The following is a 16,639-nucleotide window of genomic DNA, read 5'->3' as shown; positions in this document are numbered from 1 at the left end:
GATTTGTCAGGTCAGGCACGATTTACCCTTAAGGACACAACCCTGACTTTGACCTACTTTATTGTGTCTCCAAATATCCCAAAGCTTTATCCTTAATAATGGACTCCAACATCTTTCCAATCATTAAAGTCAGGCTAACTGACCTATAATTTCCTTTCTTCTGACTCCCTCCCTTCTTGAAGAGTGGAGTGACATTTGCAGTTTTCAAGTCCTCTGGAGCCATTCCAGAATCCAGGCAAGACCCTCAATCTTTTGTGAGTTTTACTTTTGGTATTCAGCAAATGTAAATTCTTGGCATTGGGAATAAGAGGTATCACCAAAATGGTACTGCTGTAGCTTTCAGTAAAAAAAAATGATTGATTTTGTCTTGAAAGGAAATTATTCCTGGGTATATTTTGAAGTCCACTTGATTTTGTTGGAGAGGTTTAGAAACTTTGGGCAGCCCACTGTAGGCCATCTACCCACCATGGCTTTTATTTAAATCCTCATGTAAGCACTTTGCAGTCTGCACTCCGCACTCCAGCTCACCGTGATATTTGGTATTTTTTACGTGTGTTAATGGTCCAGTGTTCATTCTATAGTTGTTACAGTTGCAGAGCATAGAAGTATTTTTGGTGTTCTTGGAGATGAGTGTTCCAAAAAAGACATGAGACTCATTTTAAATCACAAATTCCGATAACAGACCTATATTTGTTTTGTATTTCAGGTTGGACCAACAGCTACTCAAGCCATGCAGGAATTTCTCACTCGACTCCAAGTGCACCTGTCCTCAACAAACCCTCAAGTTTTCAGTGAATTCCTGTTGAAGCTTATACATATACTTTCAACTGAAAGGTAAGTCAGAGTTTCAAAGAGTTGTAATGAAATGAATTCAATACTTGATGCAAGGGCCCATTTTTGTTAAAAATTAATTATATTTTCCCATTGTAGTTGAAACAAGTATGCAATTGTAACATCTTCACAACTTGAGTACAAACCAAAACGCAATACAATAAGTGTAACTACTACTAATGCTTCTTATGAGTTGTTGGCCTCTGATTTTTTTTTTTTGTTGCTTTTTTTCTATATCGTAACAATCTCATGGATATTGCTGTATTAGTTTTAAACACCATCTAGGATAAATCTGCCATGAATTTTAGAAACCCTTCAAATAATGGCCTAGGAATGCCACTTGAATGGCCTGCCAGGATCGGGACTTGTTCCTTTGACGATGCAGTACTCCTGTGATACTACACTACGTATTAGTCCAGTTTGTATTACAACCAAGTTGAGGCTTGAATGTAATGAATTCATATTTATAATGAAAGCAGCAAATTTGCATTTACCAATTGACTTAAAATAATTCCCACTGAATGTGGTGGAGTAGCTTTGAGTATTGCAAACTGGAAGATTCATATTACTAAATATAAATATCATTCAGCTTCCTCGACCATTATTGATACAGTTGGCCCTCCTTATCTGCGAGTTCCGCATGTGCGAATTCAACCAACCGCGAATCGAGAAAACCCGGAAGTGCTCTTCCAGCACTTGTCGTTTGAAAATGTAGACTTTTTTTTCTTGTCATTATTCCCTAAACAATGCAGTATTACAACTATTTTACATAGCATTTACATTGTATTAGGTATTATAAGTAATCTAGAGATGATTTAAAGTATTCGGGAGGATGTGCATAGGTTATTGTGGATCGGGATCGGAAAAAAGACAGAAGTTCTCTTACTAAGTAAGTTGGAACAGGTACATCTGGTGTTATTTAGCGTCAGTTAGTCAAACGTTTGTCTTAGTATATATTTTACCTTTCTATGCATATAAAATACTTAAGAAACGCATCTTTCAGCGCCAGGCTCAGGAACGGAAGTTCCCGAGTTTGATCCAGTGACAGGTCGTTCCCGAGTTCGATCCGGTGACAGGTCGTTCCCGAGTTCGATCCGGTGACAGATCTCCATCCGTGCTGGGTTGATGTGGAGGATCCAAAACCCAATAATTAAACCACTGCGTTGCTGTGTAATAATTGTTGCTTTAATCGGGCAGGGCCTTTCTCATTTTATCCTTTAAAATTGTTCCAATCGTTGACCGACTGTAGCCTAACGCTTTTCCAATGACAGGTGGTGTTTCACCTCGTTCTGATCGCTTTATTATTTCCATTTTATTTTAAATTGTGATCGTGATTATTTTCGTGAATAGAAACAGTGTGGATTCAGAGCTCCGCCACCAGGTCCTAATGCCCACCGCACTGAGACAGGTGAAATAAGGTCCGGGGTTCCACTGGGTCCTAGGGTCCACCTCATTGAGACAGGTTGAATAAAGGACTTGCGCATCCGTGTTTTTTGGTATCCGCGAGGGGTCCTGGAACCAATCCCTCACGGATAAGGATGGCCGACTGTACCATATATACTGCCTCGCATTCCTTTGGACCATATCCACAAGGCCGAGAGGGGGATCTTGTCTGGGCAGCCCAGGATCATCCTATTCATTGCCCAGGTGTGTGCTCCGAGCGGGCGCATCCATGGTCCACTTAGACAGACGGAGCCATTAATTAATTAATATTGTATAGATGTAGAGCTTCATTCCTGGCTGTTAAGCATTTTTCCACTTTTTTCTGTGATTTTGATGGGAGTGGGGTGTTGAAGCAACAGCATACTGCAATGAGACAGTCATTCTGAGATGAGAATGAAAAGGGTCTAATTATGGCTTAACTCTTAATGTAAACATGGGTTAGCATTTTCCTTGTCTTAAGTGTAACCTCACTTTCCTTGTTCAAGAGGGACCTGTCATAAACTTCATTACATGGTGAAACTCAGCAGCTAGACTGGGTGTTGATCATACAAACTGTAGTTTGGAATATTGAAGGCAGTTTGAAGGAGGAAGCTGAATGATACATATTTAATAATTTGAATCTTTTTGTCTACTGTCTTATCTCTGTGAAGGTATGAAAGAACTAACTTGCATCTTTATGATAAAGTACGTCTTTCAACAATACAAAGTGCAATAGATCTATTGTATCTTTAATGTCACTACTCTGTTGTTCCTTTGAGGACTGCTCAGTATTTATAATCAAAAGTGAAGCAAAATTTTAAGCTGCAGGTGCCATGTTGGGAAAACAAATTCATGAGGAAGCATATTATACAGTTGTGACTTGATTTCAATAATTGGATTTGTTCAGTTGTTGAATGTTTATCACATATGATTGCTTATTTAAAACATTGGTTAATAATATGAGGCTAAATTTTACACAATTAAAAGTACATGTTTTTCTTTTAAACTCTTCAGGGGCCCATTCCAAACAGGGCAAGGCCCATTGGATGCGCAAGTAAAACTCCTGGAATTTACTCTGGAACAAAACTTTGAGTCAGTTTCTGTCAGTGCAATCTCTGCTGTTATTGAATCAGTAACATTCCTGGTGCATCATTATATTACCTGCTCGGACAAAGTTATATCCCGAAGTGGCTCTGACAGTTCAGTTGGTGCTCGTGCTTGTTTTGGTGGATTGTTTGCAAATATCATCCGTCCAGGAGACGCAAAGGCAGTTTGTGGGGAGACAACAAGGGATCAACTCATGTTTGATCTACTGAAGCTGCTTAACATTTTGGTTCAGTTGCCACTGTCAAGTAACCGAGAGTATAGTGCCAGAATGCCAGTTGGCAGCAGTGCCTCGGATAGTGTGTCTGATGAAGAAAAGGTCTCCAGCAATAAAGATGGGAATGCAAGCACTTTCACACAATCTACTACAACCTGCATTGCTGATTTAGTTCTGGGAAATCAACAAATCATGAGTCAGATTCTTTCGGCTTTGGGTCAGTGCAATAGCAATGCTATGGCGATGATAATAGGTAGGTACTTACATGTTTTGCACGTTATGTATGTGAAATCTCTTTAATTAGTCTAACTTAATGAAAACTAGTGAATGATCTGGCAGCCTTGGGTGCAAAAGTGCTCAAAACTGTGATTTGAAATGAAGTAAAGAGGAAGGTAAAATAGTGGTATTTGTTGTTTACCTATGTGTGGTGTATTTTTTTTTAAATGTTCTGCATATTGGTAATGCAGAATAAAATTGGAAATGTAAACTGAAGGCTTCTGCTCAGATGGGTGTGATAAATTTTGGCATATCTTTCTGTGGAACATCAAAGTGGAATGTAGTGAATCTGAACTAAGCATTTCTACTCTTATTGTCATACTGTGTAACAGTTTTGGTCTCTCTCAACAACAGGGAAGACTCCGTAGCACAATGTTTCTAGGATAAGACTTATAAAGGGTACACAAGTATGAAGATGTTATCTATCCTAAACAGTGGAAATTTTTAATTTTGGGTAACCAAAACAAATTGTTGGAAGTGATGAAAACAAATATTGTGGAGTGTTTAGAATCCAGTTGAAACATAATATGGATATATGTTCCACAGGATATGGAAATCCTCAATAGTTAATTTATCTAGAATAAGGGAAGAAAGCTATAAGGCCAGATCTGTGAAAGTTAGGATAGCTGGAAATGTTCATTTTTGCACGAGCATGTTTGTTTGCTAAGTGAGCAGAAGGAGGGAGCATACCAATATTTAAGAAAAGGTAAATGAAATGGGATGAGTGATCATGAAGATGGGAAATGTGCATAGAATTAAGGTTAAAGAAGATAATTACAGGCATTGAATCACCTGTTATGGTGTTACATCTTTCTGTTATATGTTGCTGTGTAATTCCTTCTGAAACCCAGAGGTTTTTAACGTAAATTCAGCCAAATATACAGCTCTTTGGAAATGGAAATAGAATTTCAATTTTTAGAGATTATCTTTCTAACTTTTATTACTTTTGTTCCACTTATAAACTTTAGATATCAGTTGACTTGCATATTTATATTTTAGCCATCTTAAAACCTTAATAGTGTTTACACAAAATTAATTTAATAAATATTAAAAATGCTTTAATATTTGCACCCTGTCTGCGCATTCATTTTTTCGAAGCCTGTGTGTTCATTGTGGTTTTTATTTCCCAATCAGGTGCAAGCGGATTACATCTTACTAAGCATGAGAATTTCCACAGCGGATTGGATGCAATTTCAGTTGGTGACGGTCTCTTCAGCATTCTGACTACACTCAGCAAAAAATCCACCTCGGTACAGGTTATGTTGCAGCCAATTCTCACGTACATGGCCTGTGGGTACATGGGAAGACAGGTAATTGAAACATCTCAAGTTGTTGAGAGATGCCTTGTAACTGTATCAAATGTTATGCTGGTTTGTGCTGTTATTCAGTGGTGCTGAAACCCATCCAATTCCTTTTGATATTAGGAAACGTGACTTATGAAAGTGGCATTTGTTACATGCCCTGTATTTAAAATTCACTTGTTCATGTATTTACCAAATTCTAAGGGGAATTATTTAATGCCGAGAAACAAATGCTAATTTTAAATAGTATTTTTCTCATGGTAGTTGCTGGAAAATGAGTAAATCTTCTCACCTCCCCCCACTTGGGGCACCATGGCAGTGTGGCAGTTAGTACACACTTAATATACTGCATACCGATATTACATGCAGCTGGCTAATAATATGAATTAATGCTTTCTTTTTAATGTTCATAAATACTTCTGTAATTTCTTTCAGGGTTCACTTTCAACATGCCAATTGTCTGAGCCACTTTTATGGTTTATTCTGAGAGTTTTGGACTCCACTGAAGCACTGAAAGCTTTTCATGACATGGGTAGGTGAATTATGCCAGCATAATCCTGATAATGGAAGACAATAGATCTCAGTAACCGCAAACAATATGCTGGAGGAGCTCTGAGTCATGCAGCATCTGCTGGAGGCAAGGATTTGTCTATGTTTGAGGTTGAAAGAAATTGTTGAAACAATGGCAATTTCTTTCCTCCTACGGATGCTATATAATTTGCTGAGTTTCTCTAGCACATTGTTCCTGATTCTAGCATCTGCAGTCTCTTGTGCCTCCAGTAGACTTCAGTAGTTACATGCAAGGTTTCCTGCTCATTCCTATTTGGTTCCCTGTACTTAATAAATATTTGTCAGTTTGCACTATTTCTCGGAGTAGGAGCAGCCATGCTGATACTGAGGAGGTCAATAAAACTTTTTATGCTCAACCACCACATTTGCTTGTAACTTAGGGTAGCTAGTGTTGAATTTACCCCTCTTTTCCCTCCCCACGTAATTTGTGTTGAAGGTTTATTCCTTTGACCTAAGGCCCGACTAAAAATACACTTTGATCTGTTTTGGCTTTTTGATCCAAGTAGTTCAAATTAATTTGCTGAATGCAATTCTGTCTTTAAGATATTTAAACCTATTTTGTGTATACTTTTAGGGGGAGTCCAGCTTATCTGTAATAACATGGTCACAAGCACACGAGCAATTGTTAATACAGCGCGGAGCATGGTATCCACCATAATGAAGTTTCTCGATTGTGGCCCTGGTAAAACGGTCGATGGAAACATGAAGGCAAGAGTGTTGGCTTCAGAGCCTGATAATGCTGAGGGACTTCATAACTTTGCCCCATTGGGTATGTAATGACTCACTTGGATTTCACTGTGCAAAATTTGTTTCTTGTATAACTTTGGACTAAGAGAAGTTATGTACCAAAAAAGGTTTCCAGTATTGTTGCTAGTGTTTCGTGCAGTGTTGTCGTTGCCAATTAACTGGGCTGTGAAAACTCTCTCTCATTCCTCCATCATGCTTTATTTACCTGCGCACAAGTCTCCTGTGTCACCACACTGTTCTGAACTCTGAACAGAGAAATGCCATTTTATACAAAATTGATGAGCAGTTATGGATATTGATCATTTGATAAACTGTAAATGTTTAAATTTATTTGCAAAATCAATTGCCATTTACAATACAGGTGTTAAATCGATAGAAACTGCAAGCTCACAGCCGACGATGCTTAGAAGTTAATAAAGTAGTTTTTGCTTAATTGGTTTGTGTTCCTTGAATCATTCCGTTACATTCTTGTCTGGTTTCTGTCAGCCGAAATGGCTCCTGTTGTGCAAAGGGAAGCTAAGCTCTTCAGAAAAAAACCTTTCTTGCCTCAACTGTCTGCACTCTATCTCCAATTTATCCTTGCCTGGGCATTGTTAACCCTTGCCTTGCTACAACTTCCACAGATTTCAAGTGGAGCATGGTGTGATGTGTGAAAACAATTTAGTGAAATTCTTTCATTTTTTTTAATATAGGTACAATAACTTCCAGTAGCCCAACAGCACAGCCAGCTGAGGTACTGCTTCAGGCCACGCCACCGCATCGTAGAGCTAGATCTGCAGCATGGTCTTATATTTTCTTACCAGAAGAAGCATGGTGTGACCTCACTATTCATCTGCCTGCTGCTGTGTTACTCAAAGAGATACACATTCAGCCTCACCTTGCATCTCTCGCTAGTATGTATAATTATTGTTGGGTTCTTGTGATAATTCAGATAAATATTTTGCTGCTTACCATCTGAGGTTTTGTCGGTGATTAGGCAAGGTGGCGGGGCACCATTTTTCTTGCTGGAAACCAAGGCTTTTGTGGCTATGGAATATCTGCACATGGAGTTCAGAAGAAAGCTCCTAATGATAATAAGCAGTGATGCTAAACCATAAAACATATGATTTTTAAGAAGTTGTCACAGTGTTACTGTAAAATTATTGCCCAATCAGTCCTGAAGAAATTGTCTATAGCGATGGCTCAAAACAAGTTGTCAATAGAAAGTAGCTTAAAGGTAGTTTTTTTTTACATTGCAGTGGTGATTGTTGCAGATTAATAACACTATTTGGAAAGCCACTAATGTACTTTCTGGACCAAATATTTAGCAATTTAAGTCATTATCAAGCTTGTAATCTAACTGGAAATGTGTTTGATCTACAATAACTAAAATCGGGTAATACCTTTGAGATTATGCAGCTCACCAGCTGTTTTAAGAGTAATATTTATTCTGATTTCTCTTCTGCAGCATGTCCTTCTTCAGTATCAGTTGAGATTAGTGCAGATGGAGTGAACATGTTGCCCCTTTCTACCCCAGTCATTACCAGTGGGCTAACTTACATTAAAATACAGCTGGTCAAAGCAGAGGTCGCATCAGCTGTCTGCCTGCGGCTGCACCGTCCCCGGGATGCCAGCACGCTGGGCCTGTCACAGATCAAACTGCTGGGTCTTACAGCCTTTGGCAGCACTTCATCAGCAACTGTGAATAACCCATTCCTTCCTTCTGAAGATCAAGTTTCCAAAACCAGGTAAGGTTGTGGTAGACTTGTTTTCAATATCTGAGCCAAAGTGCAGGAGATTAGCTTGTGTTCAGACTAGCTTCAGAGAATGGATTCTCCGGGACCAAAAGGATGCGAGGAAATGAGCTGAGGAGCAGTGAAGGAGGGCAGGAATATTCTTGTGGAAGGAATGGGTTTAAGGGCTTGGAGGAATTTAAAGTAACAGTAAGGAGGGTTGATACTGCAGCTGAATTTGCCAAGGAAGATTAGTTTTTCAGATCAGCGATTTGAGCAGTTGAAAAGGAGAAATATGTCAAAAAAAAATACTGTCTTGGCTGGATGGGCGAGGTAGACGGAAGAGATTATGGAAGGGATTTTATGATTAGGACAAAAGATTAGAGAGGGAGAAACCAATCAGCTATTTGGTGATGGCTGCATTGCCACCATGACTATTTAGTTACTGCCTGTTATGCTGCTGGTGTTTGGGTAACAATGAAGTTCTCTTTCTCTGTCTATCCTTGGCCATCTGTACTGTACTGTCATACACAGATGTAGAAGGGTTCTTCATTGCTGTTTCTGTAACAGGTTTGTTTTACCAGTCAGGGTTCCTCTGAGCTGAACCCCCAAACCTGGAGGATGGGTGGACCATTCTTGGTCTGGCCTCGACCCTTTGACCTGTTTGGCATGGGTGATCCTAACAAGAGCCAAGGCACAAGGCCCTGACTCCAGCCAACATAGCTCTCCAGGTTGTTGAAGCATAGTCCTCTTGGAGGACCATGCCTATGTGAGCAGAGTTATTGGAGAGAAGCATGTCAGAATGTGACAGGTCGTTATCAGCCATAAGTAGTGTGTCTTTTAAAGTTGTGAAGCTCATAATAATGGCATAAGCAAATTATAAAATGTATTTATTTTTCATGTAACAATTTACAAAAATATTGCATATAACTTTTCAAACTGTGCATGAGTAATTGATGGTTAGTGAATTTAGCAATGTATCGTTTACTTTGAATGGCTAAGGTTTCCCACTGATCTCCCTCCTGGCACTTATCCTTGAAAGCAGAACAAGTGCTGCACCTGCCCCTACATCTCTTCCCTCACCACCATTCAGGGCCCCAAACAGTCCTTCCAGGTGAGGCGACACTTCACCTGTGAGTCTGTTACTGTATCCAGTGCTACTGGTGTGGCCCTCTGTATATCGGTGAAACTCGACATAGACTGGGATACCGCTTCGCTACACTATGTCTGCCAGAAAAAGCGGCTTCTCACAGTGGCCACTCATTTTAATTCCACTTCCCATTCCAACATGTCAGTCCACGGCCTCCTGTACTGTCGCGATGAGACTACCCTCTGGTTGGAGGAGCAACACCTTGTATTTTGCCTGAGTAGCCTCCAACCTGATGGCATGAACATCAATTTCTCAAACTTCCGGTAATGCTCCCCCCTGTCCCCCTTCACCATTTCCATCATTCCCATTTGCCCTTCTCTCCTTACCTGCCCATCACCTCTGTCTGGTGCTCCTTTCTCTTTCTTTATTCCGTGGCCTTCTGTTCTCTTCCATCAGATTCACCCTTCTCTAGCCCTGTATCTCTTTCACCAGTCAACTTCCTCAGCCCTTTACTTCACTCCTGCTGCCCTCCTGGTTTCACCTATCACCTTGTGTTTCTTCCTCCTCTCCTCCCCCCAACCTTCTTACCCTGACTCTTCATCTTTTCCATTTTTTTTTTCTCCAGTCCTGATGAAGGGTCTCGGCCTGAAATGTTGACTGTACTCTATTGCATAATTGCTGGCTGGCCTGCTGAGTTCTTCCAGCATTTTGTCTGTGTTGCTAAGTGTTCCCAAGCTGTCTAGAAATAAGATGTAATAGGTACAAATTTCTATATTTAGTATGTGTTCTTCCATTATGGTTGTCTTTCAACTGCAGAGTTTAATTTCTTGCCAAAAAGCTTGATTTTCTCAGTTATGTTTTTGTAGCCTGTGAAACTACAGCTAGTTTATGAGTCAATGACTGGAATATATGAGGAGTGATTGATAAGTTCATGGCCTAAGGTAGAAAGAGTCAATTTTAGAAAACCCAGCACATTTACTTTTCAACATAGTTCCCTCCTACATTTACATACTTAGTCCCGTTGTCGTTGAGCATATGGATCTTGGACCTTCAGAAAATGCCCACAGCAGGAGTAATTGATAAGTTTGTGGCCCAAGGTAGAAGGAGATGAGTTATTAACTTCAAACTTTCTGAATAATCACTACTCAAAGAGTGGACATGCATGTGCATGTGACGAAGGCTGTTTAACTCATCTCCTTCTGCCTTAGGCCATGAACTTATCAATTACCCCTGCTGTGGACACTTTCTGGAGGTCCAAGATCCGTATGCTCCACGACCGCTGGACTAAGGCTACGTCCACACTAGACTGGATAAATCTGTAACCAAAGCTTTTTCTCTTCATTTTGGCCCTCCGTCCACACTGAAATGGCGTTTTCTTCCCCCGAAAACAGAGCTTTTCTAAAACACTGTCCAGAGTGTTTAAATCTGAAAACACCGGTTGGCCGTTGTGGTGTGTACAGGGTAACTGGCTAATTTTAAAAGTGCTGTCATGCCGTGCCAGAACAAATGGTGGCGGCAGCGTGGCATTTGTTTTCTTGAACGCAACCTCCAACACCACAACAACAATATCTGACAATAGATGTGTAACGTTGTATGGAGATACAAGATAACACTGATGCAGACATGTTTTATACATTTCACAAGGTGCTTTACTGATGCAGACATGTTTCTGGACAAACGCGCACCAAGTCTTTCGTTTGGCAATTTACTTTTAAGCTTTTCTAGTCTGTAGCTGGACAAACACGCACCAAGTATAGCATTTCCTCTTCGCTTGTTTTCTGTGTGTCCTGCGCATGCCCAGTAGGAGGAGATACGCTCAAGTATCGGTTTTAATGCAGATGGAGGTATTTTCAAAAATGCCTGGTGTGGACGCCTATCGTTTTTACACGAAACCGGCGTATTCAAAATTATCTGGTCTAGTGTGGACATAGCCTAAGTGTGTAAATGTAGGAGGGGACTATGTTGAAAAATAAATGTGCTAGGTTTTCTAAAATTAACTCCTCCTACTTTAGGCCACAAACTTATCAATCAGCTCTCGTGTAAACCAGTAATGCTCCAGCTTTAATTTTTGGTGTCTTGGGTAACTAACTCATTCGGTTATCCGTGTTGCCCTCTGTGCAATTAGTTTTTTTCAATATTTGGTCTCTGTCCAATTATTGTGGGATGCTAATAAACGCCTCTAGGGACTTACTGGTTGTCAGATGAAGACAAACTCAGCCTGAACCGTGAGCTATGCCTCTGCTCTTTGTTCACTATCTACCTTTGAGAATTGCTGCCAGTTCAATAAGTTGTAGATTCTTACAGAAATAAATAAGTATTGGAGAAGGGCATGGAAAATTTCTAAGGATGGGGAAGAGAACAACATTTCATTAGATGCTACTTGGAAAATGTTAGACGCATTCACTTTTCTTTTCAGTATTGGTTGGATGCGACTCCTTCATCATTGCTTAACCCACATCAGTGAACTAGAGGCAATGATGGCCTGTGCTGCAGCTCCTACTGCCAACTTACTGCAGACCTGTGCAGCTCTCCTGATGTCACCCTACTGCGGCATGCATTCGCCAAATATTGAAGCTGTCTTGGTAAAGATTGGGTTGCAGTCTACCAGGATTGGTCTAAAGCTGATTGACATTCTTCTAAGGAACTGTGCTGCTTCAGGCACTGATCCAACCGGTAAGAAATTTCACTAAGTGCGACTATGAAAGTAAGTAAGAAAATTAAAGGCAGACATACATTGAGCTTTTGACAAGATTCTGTGTGGCAGGCTAAGGCACAGGGATCTTAGGCATATTGGCATGATAAAAGGAAGCAGAAGGTAATGGTGGATGAGTGTTTTCTAACCTAAAGTTTGTAACAAGTGGTGTAGTACAGGAGTCAGTACTAGGATTTATGCTGTTTGTAATGTATCTATATATTATAGACTGTCTGATTAGTATGTTTGTAGACACCATGCAAAATGGGGGAACTGTAGGTTGTGAAGAGTCTGAGCATATGGTAGGACGTGGATCAGCTGGAAAGTTGGGCAAAATGGAGGGAGATGGAATGCAATTCTGATAAGTGTGTGGTAATATACTTTGTGAAGTCAAATTCTGGTCAGACATGGCAGTGACCCAAGGAGTGACTTACAGAAGGATTTTTGGGTGCAAATCCATAACACGCTGAAAATGACAGTTTGGGTTGCATAAAGGTGGTGGATAATTGTTCTAGCTGGCCGGTGGTGTAGTGGCATCTGCACCAGACTTCGCAGCAAGTGGGCCTAGGTTTGAATCCAGCCAGCCCCTTGTGTGTTCTCCATCCGTGCTAGGTTGATAGTAAAGCTAGCAACTTGGCCTTGTAAAAGGACGGACAAATGTTGAAGAAATGGCAAGATTGCTGGCTGATGCGCCACAAGTTGTGGAAAACAATAACAATATAAGTGTTGGGCCATAATATTGCAGCTGTTTAAAACACTGCTTAGACCCCATTTAGAGTATTGTGTACAGTTCTGGTCACCACATTGCAATAAAGATATGGCAGCAATAAGAGTGAGCTCAGCAGCAGTTCACAAGGGATGTTGCTTTGAGTGTAGTGCTATACTTGTAAGAAGAGACTGGATAGGTGAGCTTTGCTCTCACTGGACTATTGGAGCAATTACCCCCCCTCCCCAGTGTGTAGGGGTGTTGAAATTTGTAGGTTAATAAGGTTGGGTGGGGGGGGACTTAAAACTGATCTGAGAAGTAAATTTTGCAAACAAAGGATGGAGCAAGCTGCTGAAGATAATATTTGTGGCAGATACAATTACACTATTAAAGTAGCAGGTGGACATTTACTGAGAAAGGAAAGGCAAGTCGGGATATTGGCCTAATAGAGGTAAATGGTATCAGTATTGATAGACATTGTCATTGGCATCGATGAGATGGCCAAAAGGTCCTGTTTCTGAGCTGCGCAATTCCATGACTATGAAATTTATTAATAGTTCATTAATGACTATCAGACTCACTTGGGCAAAGATTTTTTTCAATGTGCTGTTGCTGTATTTGTTAAAAGTAATATGGCAACTACCCCGTTAATTTAGTCTTAAGAAGCAATGTGAGTTTAGACTTCTAATTGTTGGTAGTGATCTGTAACTATAGGTCTTGAACTATAAAATGCCAGTTTCTTATTGTGAAATATGTTTCATGTGGAATTTGTATTGTTGCCATTAAATGTGAAAACAATATTTTATTCAGGAGTTGTGTTAAAGAGATGGTTATGCTTTTTCTCCCTTCTCCATTCTTTGCCATATGCTAACTCAATTTCCTGAAGTAACTGTTCACGGTAAAACTTCTTGTCTCACCAGATTTGAACAGTCCTTTGCTCTTTGGGCGACTGAATGGGCTTTCCTCTGATTCAACAATTGACATCCTGTATCAGCTTGGAACAACTCAGGATCCTGGTACTAAAGATAGGTAATGTCACTTGTGGGTAAAGTTCTGCTGTAACTTTATAAGTAATTCTTTGGGAAATTATAATCTGTCATAGTCTAAGCCATGCCTTTTTACAACAGGCAAAATGTGTTAAGGATAATTTATCTCGCCAAAAATGGCCATGCAGTGGATGTGTCTTTTTACTGCCACTTTACTGCTATGTAAACACTCCACAGCAGCTTTTCCAGGTGAGATTTTTTTAGTGCCTGATTGTAAAATAACAAGTGACAAATCCTGTGTATGGACAGCTTAAGTTAATTCTGAAGCATCTTTTGTGCCATCTTTCTGGGCTCAGTGATCACTCGCAACTCATCAGGAAGGTTAAAGTTCCAGTTTAACTTGTGTGAATATTAACTGAATATGCATATAATAAATACGCATTTCAGTAATATAAAGTATAAAATGGTGTCTTTTTAAGCCTGCAGTGAAGCAATAGTTTGAACTGTGTTAGCACCTTACCGTTGTCTGTCTGTTTTGCAGACCCTGGCTTAGATAAAGGGGCTTTTTGTTGGGAGTGGTGCAATGTTGGCCTTTTGCAGAACTTTTTTTTTGGTGCAAGTTGGGTTTTTATGAAGCAGATAAGATTTTGGTATTCAGCTTGCTGGTCCATACCCAAATTCACCAGCAGTAAACAGAAAAGGCATTGTAAAATATAGCTCTAAATTATTTATGTGGAGTTAAAAGGAGCAAGAGCTCCTGCTTCTAACAATTAAGTCTTTGAAATCGTGCATTCTTCAGATAAAATCATCTGAGGTAGTCACCATGATCTTTCAAACATCCATACACGAGAGTTGGAGGATCTTAATTATTTTGCTATCTAGCCATTTTTCTTTTGTAATTGCTTGCCAGGTGTGTTTAATCTCAGTGGCCGTATCTGACTTGACTCATCCATTTTCAGGTTGGAACTTGACCCAAATTCATATGTTAATACTGCTTTCAACTGAGCAATGAATGGAGTGTTAATGACCTAATAGTTATCTTTAAATGACAAAATTCTTTGTGATTCGTGATCTTTATAAAAGCAATGTATATATGCTAAAGCTCACTGAGCTGACATGGACTTTTCCATTTCAGGATCCAGGCTTTGTTAAAATGGGTTTATGACTCTGCTGGAGTGGCTGCACTGAAGAGAAGTGGCCACACTGCTGCTGTGAATACTGAGAACATAACTCGCGAGTATGGGCTCCTTATGCCATCACCATCTCATTTGCACTGTGTTGCTGCTGTCCTGTGGCATAGCTATGAGTTACCTGTAGAGTATGATCTTCCAGGTTTACTAAACAGAGAGCTGTTTGAGTAAGTAAAATCCTCTAATATTTCATGGGTTTAATTTGGAAACAGATTTTGAACACTATCACAGTTACTTTTAGTCCTTTTCTATAAATTTCTGTTCACATGAATATTTTCTGAAGAATTTAAAAATATGGGGGTAAATGGATCTTTTTCTGAATGGTAAGATACAACAGAAGTGTGGCACAGAGAGATGAGTCTTAACTTTTTATAGTTCACATTAATTCCTTGGATTTGGGGACTAAAGATATAGCTGCTAAAATGTGTCAACAGCAAAAGATAGGAATACAAGTTGTGAAGAGGACATAAGAAACTTTCAAAGGTACAGTGCTTATGAAAAGTATTCACTCCCCTTGGAGTTTTCATGCTTTATTGTTTTACAACGTTGAATCACAGTGGATGTAATTGGACACTGATCAATAGAAAAGATTCTCGTGTCAAAGCGAAAACAGATCTCTACAAAGTGATCTAAATTAATTACAAATATAAAGCACAAAATTGATTGCATAAATATTCACCCCCTTTAATATGACACACCAAATTATTGCTGGTGCAGCCAATTGGTTTTAGAAGTCCCATAATTAAATGCAGATCACCTCTGTAGGGTGAAGGTGCTTTATGATGTTGTTACCAGGACTGGCAGGTTTGAGTTACAAGAGGCTGGATCAACTAGGACTATCTTCTCTGGAATGTGGGAGGATATAATTTAGGTTTATAAAATCATGAGGACATACTTACTTGAATACCCACAGTCTTTCCTCTGGGGTAGTAGAGTCCAAAGCTGGAGGGCATATATTTAAAGTGTGATGGGGGAAAACATTTAAAAATGTCTTGAGGGGCAAAATTTTCATAAAGAGAATAGAATATATGGAACAAATTGCTGTAGAAAGTGGTAGAGGAGAGTACAGTCACAAACGAGATGCTGGAAATTCGGGCAATGCACACAAAATGCCGGAGGAACTCAGCAGGCCAGGCAGCATCTTTGTGTGTTGGGGGGTGGGGGGGGGGGGGAGTACAGTCGACATTTCGGGCCAAGACCCGTTGGCAAGATGAGAGAAGAGAGAAAAGGGGGTAGGAGCACCAGAGGGGAGTGATGGGCAGGAGGTGATGAGGTGAGAGAGGGAAAAGGGGATGGGAAATGCTGAAGGGGAAGGGGGGTGGGTTGGACATTACAGGATATTTATGCCGTCTGGTTGGAAGCTACCAAGATAGAATATAAGTTGGTGTTACTCTAACGTGAGTGTGGCCTCATCTCGACAGTAGTGGAGGCTGTGGATTGACATATTAGAATGGGAAGTTGGATTAAAATAGGTGGCCACTGGGAGATCCTGCTTCTTCTGGTAGATGGAGCATAGGTGCTCGGAGAATCAGCCTCCCAATCTATGTCGGGTGTCACCAATGTACAGGGGGCCACACCGGGAGCACTGGACACAGTCGATGACCCCATCAGACTCTCAAGTGAAGTGTCGCCTCACTTGGCTTGCAAGGATACCAGGAGGGAGATCAATGGGGAGGAATGAATGGACAAGGGAGTCGTGTAGGGAGCGATCCCTGCGGAGAGCGGAAAGTGAGGGGGAGGGAAAGATGTGCTTGGTGGTGGGATCCCGTTGGAAGTGCCAGAAGTGCTGGAGACG

General features: G+C 40.4%; 1 protein-coding gene across 1 annotated transcript in view; it reads left to right on the top strand.

The window, feature by feature from the left end:
* The window catches only part of birc6 (baculoviral IAP repeat containing 6), a 270,551-nt gene that overhangs the window by 142,198 nt on the left and 111,714 nt on the right, over positions 1 to 16,639 (top strand). Inside the window, 10 exon segments of the mRNA XM_072264879.1 lie at positions 707 to 834; positions 3,268 to 3,827; positions 4,985 to 5,160; positions 5,587 to 5,683; positions 6,296 to 6,490; positions 7,161 to 7,361; positions 7,916 to 8,195; positions 11,687 to 11,943; positions 13,589 to 13,697; positions 14,790 to 15,011. Coding sequence (XP_072120980.1) covers positions 707 to 834; positions 3,268 to 3,827; positions 4,985 to 5,160; positions 5,587 to 5,683; positions 6,296 to 6,490; positions 7,161 to 7,361; positions 7,916 to 8,195; positions 11,687 to 11,943; positions 13,589 to 13,697; positions 14,790 to 15,011 — 2,225 coding nt within the window.

This window comes from Mobula birostris, chromosome 8 (genome assembly GCF_030028105.1).
Source record: "Mobula birostris isolate sMobBir1 chromosome 8, sMobBir1.hap1, whole genome shotgun sequence".
Classification (NCBI taxonomy): domain Eukaryota; kingdom Metazoa; phylum Chordata; class Chondrichthyes; order Myliobatiformes; family Myliobatidae; genus Mobula; species Mobula birostris.
This window is presented reverse-complemented; position numbering and strand designations above follow the sequence as displayed.